At 42.6% G+C, this 9,954-nt stretch overlaps 1 protein-coding gene across 2 annotated transcripts; it reads left to right on the top strand.

Annotated features, from left to right (window-relative positions):
- Positions 1–172: 172 nt before the first annotated feature.
- Positions 173–8,590, top strand: LOC311264874 (sodium- and chloride-dependent GABA transporter 1-like). Of its 2 annotated transcripts, none has more exons than XM_084366053.1 (15): positions 173–525; positions 1,611–1,995; positions 2,274–2,405; positions 2,550–2,650; positions 2,776–2,885; positions 3,036–3,168; positions 3,882–4,016; positions 4,117–4,220; positions 4,827–4,951; positions 5,109–5,221; positions 5,882–6,013; positions 6,214–6,316; positions 6,635–6,735; positions 6,899–7,066; positions 7,159–8,590. In XM_084366053.1, the coding sequence occupies exons 2-15, from the start codon at positions 1,764–1,766 to the stop codon at positions 7,612–7,614; spliced, it is 2,145 nt and encodes a 714-aa protein (XP_084222179.1). In that variant the 5' UTR covers positions 173–525; positions 1,611–1,763; the 3' UTR covers positions 7,615–8,590. The 2 variants fall into 2 exon arrangements, with proteins under 2 accessions (XP_084222179.1, XP_084222180.1); XM_084366054.1 differs by lacking the exon at positions 173–525 and adding an exon at positions 843–1,006.
- The last annotated feature ends 1,364 nt before the right edge of the window (positions 8,591–9,954 follow it).

Raw genomic sequence — 9,954 nt, 5'->3', positions numbered from 1 at the left:
TGCATCAGTATTGATATTCATTAAAATGGAGGGAAAGAGTCAAATCGTTTGAAATAGTGACAATAAAACAAACGCCGTAAGTGCGATGTCAGTGCAGCCTATAGATGAGGATGAAGAAGAAGATGAAGAGGAGGAAGAGGAGGAGGAGGAGGGGAGGGGGGGCGACTTTGAGATGACATTGAGGCTGTGTGGATGGGAGTTGAGTCTCTGGTTGTTGATGTTAGACAGTCGCACAAGGCGAAGCGGCTGCTGCCCGTGTTGATTCAGCCTCCTCCTCCTCCTCCTCCTCTTCCTCCTCTTCTTCCTCCTCCTGGTCTTCAGCACTGCTCCCCGCTGGACAGCTCCTGCTTGGACACCTCTAACGCTGCATGGTCCCTTTAAGTCTTTTAATGGAAGTAAAATCTATTTATGTTACAAGAAATATTGGGAGTTTACAACTTCACCCACAGGAGGAATCTACGGATACCTCGTTTCGAGATTTGTGGCAGGCAGCGTATCCTCGGCGGCACAGACCACAGAACCATTGTGAGTACGCTGGCTGCATGCATTTTTTCCCTCTTTCTGCCTGTCTGTGCGCGTTTGAACCCTCATACATACGAGTCTGCTCAATGCATGGTTCGGTTTTGTCGTCTTTGCAGCTGATAGTGAGTGCGATTAAAACCCTGAATGAGACTGTCAATATGTTGCTGGGGTCAGTGTAACGACTGCATGATGCGCTCTGCGCCGACATGCTATAGCCAATTAAATGCAGAATTGATCGCGGTTTGCTTGTCTATTGGATGGTGCAAATGTCGAGACGCATTCTCGTGCGTGCATTAACGCGTTTGGTTCTCAATTAATCGGACAGAATGGGGTGGCTATTTGTGCAGCCTGATGCGTAAAGCTTTTACGCATTGGAGATCCCTTTGTCTCCACTGTGCGTTTTGTGTTCCAGTTTGTTTGAGACCTCTCTGTATCCCCGCTGCTTGCGTCTCTGTGTGTGGATAACTGTTGGAAGAATCTGCAGGTGGTAATTGGTGGACTTGATTATGCTTAATTCTCATAGGCTATTTGCTATCGCTGCGGCGCGTCTTGCGCTCGAAGTGCATGTTTTGGATCCTTTAATTTGGCTTAAAGTTTTCTCTTTTTTCGTTGATGTTAGTATTACGGATTTTTTTTTCCCCTTTTGGGGTTATTTGATCGCAGACTTTGTTTAGGCTATCATGTGTGCTGATCTGGTGTTGGCTGCTGTGCATTTGCGCGCAATCTGTCGTGTGTGTTTTAGTTATGGGAGCAAGTCCAACATGACTTTGCCATCGATGTTTTTCTTTTTCTTTTTGTTTTTTTTTTCTCTTGGTGTTTGTTGAGTGTGGTATGAATGAAAATGTTGTCAGGGAGCCAAATGTTCACGAGATGCTTTAATCTCCGTTTGACTGCATATTCCCGTATCACAGTGTGTGTTTGGATTTAATTGATATTGATTTACTGCACCTGCCGAGGAGTGAATGCATGTAGTGCAAAATGTGTCATATTTGCTTCACAAGTAACCACATTTTCAGCGCCTCCTGAGAAAAAAAAAAAAAAAGAAAAAAAAAACGACGACCAAAAAAATGCTCTATTCACGATTCCAGGTTAACGGCGACTGGCGAGCCGTGTGTGCACAGGCTTCATCTCCAGACATTTGGTCCTAGAGGTTAGGTCTAAAAACCGCGAAGCTGCTGTCTACGTGGACTGGTGCTGAAGCCTCCCGTCCGACTGCCAGGACCTCTGCCAAATCCAGAGACATGGCGACGAACGGCACCAAAACGGATGGACAAGTGACAGAACTGAACGAGGTGGCCACTAATAATGACAAGCCCAAGTCACTGGACGTGAAACCCGAGAAGCAGAAAAAGGCATTGCCTGACAGAGAAACATGGGGGGGGAGATTTGATTTCCTCCTGTCGTGTGTGGGTTATGCAATTGGACTGGGGAACGTGTGGAGATTTCCCTATCTCTGTGGAAAAAACGGTGGAGGTAAACACTATTTCTCACAGCTAATTTAAGCAGAACTGCACGGCCCAGTCAGCTCCACGATGCACATAGTCGAGCTTATCTTAATTGACCGTGTCGGTTCACATGACATAGAATAGAATGAGAATATCACCCACATTTGCAACCCTAATTAATTGACGTTGTGCTGTGTTGTTTTTAAGTAATGCGTCAGTGCAGTTTGAGCCAAAGATTGGTCTTTTTTTCTCTTTTCTTTGTTTTGTTTTTCAATGTATAACTTGATCTACTTTTTGTCCATCCAGGAGCCTTCTTGATTCCCTATTTTTTGACTCTCATATTTGCTGGAGTCCCCTTGTTTCTACTGGAATGCTCCCTTGGTCAATACACCTCAATTGGAGGGCTTGGTGTGTGGAAACTGGCTCCTATGTTTAAAGGTATACACCTCACTGCAACTTAATTATTTATACCAGGCCTGTGTGAAATATCATTATTAAATTATCAGGATTCACGGAGGCCACGTAACACACACATCCAATTGTAGTTTTACTACGCTGCCTAATTCAATGTCTGTGTGATAGGTGTGGGCCTTGCAGCAGCCGTCCTGTCCTTCTGGCTTAACATTTACTACATTGTAATCATTTCTTGGGCCATTTACTACCTGTACAACTCCTTCACCACTGTAAGTATTACCCCAGCACAGGGTCACGGTTGTTATATATTAGTTCATTGAGGATTTGTAGCCTCTGACAACATTTTAAAGAGGGGGAGAAAAAAAAAAATATGCGGTCATTTTTTGTTTTGCAGAACCTTCCATGGAGCACATGTAACAATGATTGGAACACAGAGAAATGTTACACAAACCACTCCATTGCAGACACCACCAATCTCACCAGTTCAGTGCTGGAGTTCTGGGAGTAAGATATTGACCGCTTTCTCTCGCTTTTTCAGAGCTTTAAAGTATCCTGCATGCATCCCCGAGATCCATAAAAGACAGCCTCCTCTGCTACATGATTATTTCCCTGTGTGTGTGTAATAGTCTTGTCGTCGCTCGCTCTGACTTGCAGGCGCAACATGCATAACATGACCGATGGCTTGGAAAAACCAGGCCAGATTCGAGTGCATCTGGCGATAACACTGGCCATCGCCTGGGTCCTTGTGTACTTCTGTATCTGGAAAGGGGTTGGCTGGACAGGGAAGGTAAGACGTTTGCCACATTTGGGGTATCCAAGACCTCCTGTGCTACACTGGATCCCAATCGGGGATGGTGTGTGACAGCGAATGCAATATTAATCCGTCTAATATCACCTCATCAATCATTCAGATTGCAGTCAGCATTGTCCAGATTTAAAATAAGAGAGGAGACATCAAACACTCATGTTCACTAATCCCACTCTGCCTCATGGTGGCTCCTCTAATTCCAATCCTCCTGACACAGTGTCTACACTGACTGTGGATTCATGATAGGAGGAGCGACACACAGCCATACGCTACAATCTGGTTTTGTCCTCTCCCTCCACTTGAAGCAGTTTCCCTCCCTTGTGGTGCCACATTTCGAAAAGTCTGGTGCGTCACGTGACCATGGCAAATAAAATTTGTTTTGCTCATAAAATCCCCCCCCCCCCTTCCCAGCACTCACAAATCGCTTGCACAGTGTCATGACTGCACGTAGACACTCAAAGTGAAAGCTGCAGTGATTTCTTTGCTGAATGTTTGGTCTCTTTTGTTTGCTTTTTTTTTGTCTGTAAGAGATGGAAGAAAATAAATCTAGAAAATCTTTACGAGCCTCATGAGAATGTCTGAATAGTGGGTGAATTCCAGATTTACAAATTTTGTATGCATCATAAATTTACTGGAGGTGCACCGGTGTCATCCATCCTGCTGATAACTGCCTCTCATTGTCCTTTTTATAGGTCGTTTACTTCTCGGCTACATACCCCTACTTCATGCTGTTCATTCTCTTCATCCGTGGGGTGACTCTACCCGGAGCTAAAGATGGAATCTTGTTCTATATCACCCCTAACTTTGAAAAACTCAAAGAGTCAGAGGTAATGGCGTATTATCGTGTGATTCATACCTATTTTCCTGCACGCCTGAGCGAGCAGAGTGCGGCCTCACGCAGCTAAATGCTTGTGTTCCTTTTGTCAGGTATGGCTGGATGCAGCCACCCAGATCTTTTTCTCCTATGGATTGGGATTGGGGTCACTTATAGCTCTGGGCAGCTATAACCCTTTCAATAATAATGTTTACAGGTAAGACCACCTGAAAAATCCTGAATGGAGGTAATCTGAATTTCAGAGATGAGAGAAAATTGTAATAGCTGAAAATGGCAATGATTAAATTTCTGCTATCTTGCTACATATTCACCCATGTTTAAGACCTCGGTCAAGGATGCTTGGTAAGAGCCATTAAAGGGTCTTAATAATGTGAGTTGCTGGCATAAATATAATAACAATCTTAAAGAGGAGGCTGTTTCTTGCAGGAAAAAAAACAACAACTATGATTGCGAAGCCTGAGTGTTTTCTCCAGCAGCCCCATAGTTCTGGGTCACATAAACAATCAGTTACATAAAAATAGTTGCGTTCGTACTGCGGCCTTGTTTCAAATGCGGCCATCTTCCTTCATCTTTTATTACATTTTTTTATTATTTGTCACGAGTGTCTTTTAAATTAAATCTATTCACGTCTGTCACGAACGATGGAAATGTGTTTTTTGCCAAACGTGTATGATGAAAAGGAATTAATAGCAGTGATTCATTCTCTCAGCCGCCCGTTCAGATCTCAGTGTTTCCCGTTGTGAAGAAAACAAGTCAACTTAAATCTTTGACAACAGGACTATTTTATGTTTCCTCTCCCCAGAGACTCTGTCATCGTGTGCTGCATCAACTCGTGTACCAGCATGTTTGCAGGCTTTGTAATCTTCTCTATTGTCGGCTTCATGGCAAATGTGACAAAGAGACCTATTGCCGACGTAGCAGCTTCAGGTAACTACAGATTGCATAAATGCCTTCGTCTGTTCTCTGCATGAAAAACATGCACGGTCATTGAGACTGACTGCTAAGCATTGCTTTTGCCATCGCTTCCCTGCAAATACATGTTTGCAGACCCTGATGAGATATTATTTTCCTATTTACCATCCAGGTCCTGGCTTAGCTTTTCTGGCCTACCCGGAGGCTGTAACCCAGTTGCCTGTGTCTCCTCTCTGGGCCATTCTGTTCTTCTCCATGCTGCTCATGCTGGGGATAGACAGCCAGGTAAGGGGCTTGGAGATGATCTGCTCATGGGCTGACCTAAATATTTAAAATGCAGGTACATATCATGCAGTTCACCCCTGCTCTTTGCATGATAAGCATGCAATTTGCTCCTTGTGGACAGATATAGCTGAGCTCTGACATCAGCTGTCAAGTCTTTTTAATGCAACTTTATCACCTCCATGTGCCTGCAGGTTTAGCTGTCTGGGTTTCTTTCTTTTGCGCTTATTTGGGTTCGAATGAGGCCACAGTGACTGGAGAAAAAAAAAATGCATACATGCAGCTATACGAGCACCAGCGCTTCAAAGTAAAAAACATTGATTTTAAACTCCATTCTGAATGTCACAGCAACTGAGCCTTTGCATAACAGAGCTATTACCAAAATGGCCTCCAAGAAGTGGATGCTTGGTCATTCAGAAGATTACGTTAGCGTTTTTGTCCCATGCTTTGGTGCACACTGCAACTCTTTGTCATCTCTCATCATCAGTCAGCCTAACTGCAAAAACAAAACTTCTTTGCTGGAGAATACATTCAGCAAAATATTCACAGAGGCCACAAAAAAAATAATGAATATTTCTATTAAATGACATAAAAGCAGCAGATGCAAATTGTGCACAAATTCCCTCTCATGCTTAATGCCGCTTCTGTGATTGTGTCCTTCAGTTCTGCACCGTCGAAGGCTTCATCACCGCTCTGGTGGATGAGTTTCCCAGAGCTCTTAGGGGTAGACGAGAGATCTTCATCGCGTGTGTCTGTCTGGTGTCCTATGTGATCGGACTTTCAAACATCACACAGGTACAGCAAGGGCAGATCTCTTATGTTACCACTGACTATTAATGGTACGAGATTAAACGAATGAGTAATAGCATTGGAAGATGTAATTAAGAGATAAGAGGAGTAAAATCTATGCATCTATTTAAAGGGCAAGAAGCTATTTAAATTGTGACTTTATGCTGTATCTGTAAGTCTTTTTATGTCTATGTTTCTGTAACCAGGGCGGACTCTATGTGTTCAAACTGTTTGACTACTACTCTGCCAGTGGAATGTGTCTGCTGTTCTTGGTCTTCTTCGAATGCATCTCCATATCCTGGTGCTACGGTGTGTATCATCAGTATTTCATGCAATACAGCAAAACAAATATAAAAGTATCAGTCAAAATGTGCATTTTTTCTTTACAATTTAACAAAAGAAGAAATGGAAATATCGCATATTTCAAAAGTCGGGGTAAATGTAAAGGTTAGAAAGCATCACACCTATCCAGAGATATCTGCGCAGCTTCAAACGCCGTTCAGCCTCAAGGTCGCGAGCACTCATGTGTTCCACCTCACCGTCCTCATCAACATGCGTGGCAGACCGGCAGCAAATTGAAATAAATTGGATATGAATATTTTGATCATAGATTCATTTGTCTGGCAGGTGTGAACAAGTTCTACGACAACATCCAGGAGATGATTGGCTACAAGCCCTGTATATGGTGGAAGATGTGCTGGGTCGTGTTCACCCCTCTCATTGTCGGCGTGAGTGCTCTGCACTAATACAACCCTACATCTAAAGTCATGACATGAAAAATGAAACAATAAATAAAGTCAATATTACCTGCCTGCGGCCATGTCAGGCTGAGACAGCGCTGCCTCCAGTCAGTGGTGTCAGGATGCATAAAGTGTCTCATGTCTCCCACAGGGGGTGTTCCTGTTCAGCGCCATACAAATGGTTCCTCTCACAATGGGAGACTATGTGTTCCCAGGCTGGGGTCAAGGAGTGGGCTGGCTCATGGCACTCTCCTCCATGGTTCTCATACCAGGATACATGGTCTACATGTATCTCGGACTCAAGGGCACTTACAAAGAGGTGAAGAGTCTGTTTGGTTTGCTAGCTTTTGTCGTTAGACTTTTAGTGTAAGATCTATTCTGACCACTTCTCTCATGTAATTTCTCTCGCAGCGACTTCGGATAATGCTCCAGCCTCCTGCAGTTGTCAGGCGACCTCAGGAGAACGGACCCGAGCAGCAGGCGGAAACCAACACCGCTAACTTATCCAGCCCCGCCAATCCGGCCAATCCCGCTAGCCCCGCCAACCCAGCTCCGGCAAACCTCGCAAGCCCAACCACTCCGGCTCCTGTCAACTCAACCAGCCCCGTGAGCCCCGCTAACCCGGCTCCCCCGCCAGCAAATCCACCTGCCGCCGCCACTAGCCCAGTGAACCCGGCAACTAGTCCCACCGCTACCATCACCACCACCACCACCACCACTACAGCAGCCAGTCCAGTTAACCCCGCCACCACAACTCTTAGCCCTACCAGCCCTCCACCCAACCCCGTCAGCCCGACGGAGCCTGTTAACCCCCCAAACCCGACAAGCCCGACCTCTAACCTGACCAATGCCGAGGCCAACGTGTAGACAACAAAGAAACCCTCATGGAGCATGTAGACAAAAAGAGAACATTACAAAGGACTTCCAAGATTTTAATTGATTCACCTACCTCCAGGGGCAATATGTGATCAAAATAGATTTTCAAACCATGTTTAATTTTTCTGCATTTGTAAAACCCAAGCCAATGATGTCTTATTGTTGGTTTGCATTCTGAAAAACAATATCAAAGACTGTTAGTGTTCGCAAATACAACCATAAATCTGAATAAAAAAATGTAAACATACTGTGTAATACTGTGAGAAAAGAAAAAAAAACATAGAGATATAGATTAGAGATTTGTTGAATATCTTCATGAATCAAGTAAATACCGTGTGAATATAGTAGATGAAGTAGTGAACAAAAATTGACATCATTGAAGCGTGCGAGGGATGGCGTCAATTTTATTGTGGATGTTTACTAAACCTCACACAGTTGTCTCTTTTCCAAACGTTGCACTCTGTGAGGTAAACTACAGGCCACAAGGCGAACGAGGAGCTCTGAGTAAGCACAATGCCAATAAGAAGTTCATGTTTAGGAGCTCTGGAGCAAACCAGTATTTGTTGCAAAAGATTTTTTTGTGTGTGAGAGAGACTGTTATTTTTTCCTTCCTTTTTTTTCAGTAAAAAAAAAAGGGAAAACTTTTATGTGATCGAAACATTTTTAGAATTATTTTTAGGATGTTTTATACTATATGTGTTGTGATGGAGGACCAAAATCAATAGGCAGACAAAAGCAAAAACTATGCCATTTAGTGTTCGGTTGGCAAAGCACAGGGTACAAAGAAGTACGAGTAAAAAAAGAAAAAAAAAAGAAGAAAAAAAAGCACAGGGTTAGAAAAGTGATTTACAAACATCGACTATCCCTTAATGCTGACAGTCAATCCTGTTTACGTTTTGCATGCTTTCCTCAGGAACATCAGTGAAAAATTTCTGACATGTCTCCTGACAAACAAAAAAAAAAAGAAGAAGAAGAAGAACAGAGACGGCCTTAAGCCAATACACCAATTTTCAACGAAGCCATAGTCTGTTTACATGACTGGGCAGAAGTACGAAATACAACTTTGTATGCTAGCACAAAAAACCTGGACCAACTCTGTGTTAAAGTAAAGTCATTTATTTTTCTTTATGTGTAATGATCAATTATAGTTTGATCAATATGTATTCAGCAATACATATGTAGATGTTTAAGGCCAGTAAGCAAGTGGTCTGTTTCTCTTTTTGTTTATGTTGTCTTTGCTTTACTAGTGAAAAGCACAAAGCTTTAATTTCCCCAGACTTTTGCCATGGCGTGTTAGGACAATGTTAGTTTGCTTCTATGGCAGCTACTGTGAAAGGCATCTGGTCGAACAGAACATGTTTACTTTGAAAAGCAAAACAACTGAGCGAAAATGTGAAATGGCTACAGTTCATGTCCTGTGAATTTTGTATAAAGTTACTCTACCACAGTTTTCTCTGGAACTTTGTTGTAAAACTGTACTGTGTAAAACATGTAACTGTGAATGTCTGTATTACATTGGAAGTTATTGTCTAAATGTTGAAAAAATGGAGTTGCTGTTTTCTGCAATAATATTTTGATCACAGAAGCTAAAGCACATATCTTACAGAAATATACGAAATGATGATGACAATGAAGATACTGACGATTATATTAAAAATAGAAACTATGTCTAGTAAAACAATATTGTTTTGTATATTTTTAACTGTCTCACTGCCTAATGTAAAACATAATATAAACATGATATGTATCTATGGTGTCACATGATAAAGCACGATTGTTATGTTATACAAACAGAAAAAGACTGAAAAAATAAAGAATTATAGAAAATATAAATACAACACAAGCCTGGCATATGTCCCTTATAGCATGTGTGTTTAGAGTAGCGGCCCCCGTGCTTTTCAACACTGTTATCAGGAAATTAGGTCAACCCCACTATCCTCTCAAAAGATGTATGCTGCTGCTGAATCCTCCTGTAGTAATTGGCTATTGTTCCCTCTCTTGTGGATAATCCCTGTAGAGTATTTCCAGTCAATAGGTAAAGGAAAATGTGAAACCAATAAACACACAAGCAGGGATAAAGAGTGGAAAAACAAAAAATGTTGTGGAGCTGGATTCTTTTTTTTCCCCGTGTGTTTGTTTGGTTCGAATGAGGCCAGGTGGGAGGTATAAAATCCAACAGAAACCTCCTCGGTAGTTTTGGGTGCGCTCTACCATGGGGGTAACAGAAAAAAAGAGCTAAACATTACAGTTAAAAATAAAAGGAAACATCAAAAGAGAAGGAGAGAAAAAGCGTCTGAAGGCTTTCCTTGTGGTTTTATGGAGTGTCAGAAA

Source organism: Pagrus pagrus (genome assembly GCF_965226575.1).
Source record: "Pagrus pagrus genome assembly, chromosome: 11".
Taxonomy (NCBI): Eukaryota; Metazoa; Chordata; class Actinopteri; order Spariformes; family Sparidae; genus Pagrus; species Pagrus pagrus.
This window is presented reverse-complemented; position numbering and strand designations above follow the sequence as displayed.

Coding starts and splice junctions, on each gene's coding strand:
- LOC311264874 (XM_084366053.1), top strand. CDS start 1,764: ATGGCGACGAACGGCACCAAAACGGATGGACAAGTGACAGAACTGAAC. Junction 3,169..3,881: donor GGGTTGGCTGGACAGGGAAG/GTAAGACGTTTG, acceptor TCCTTTTTATAG/GTCGTTTACTTCTCGGCTAC. Junction 6,317..6,634: donor CTCCATATCCTGGTGCTACG/GTGTGTATCATC, acceptor TTTGTCTGGCAG/GTGTGAACAAGTTCTACGAC.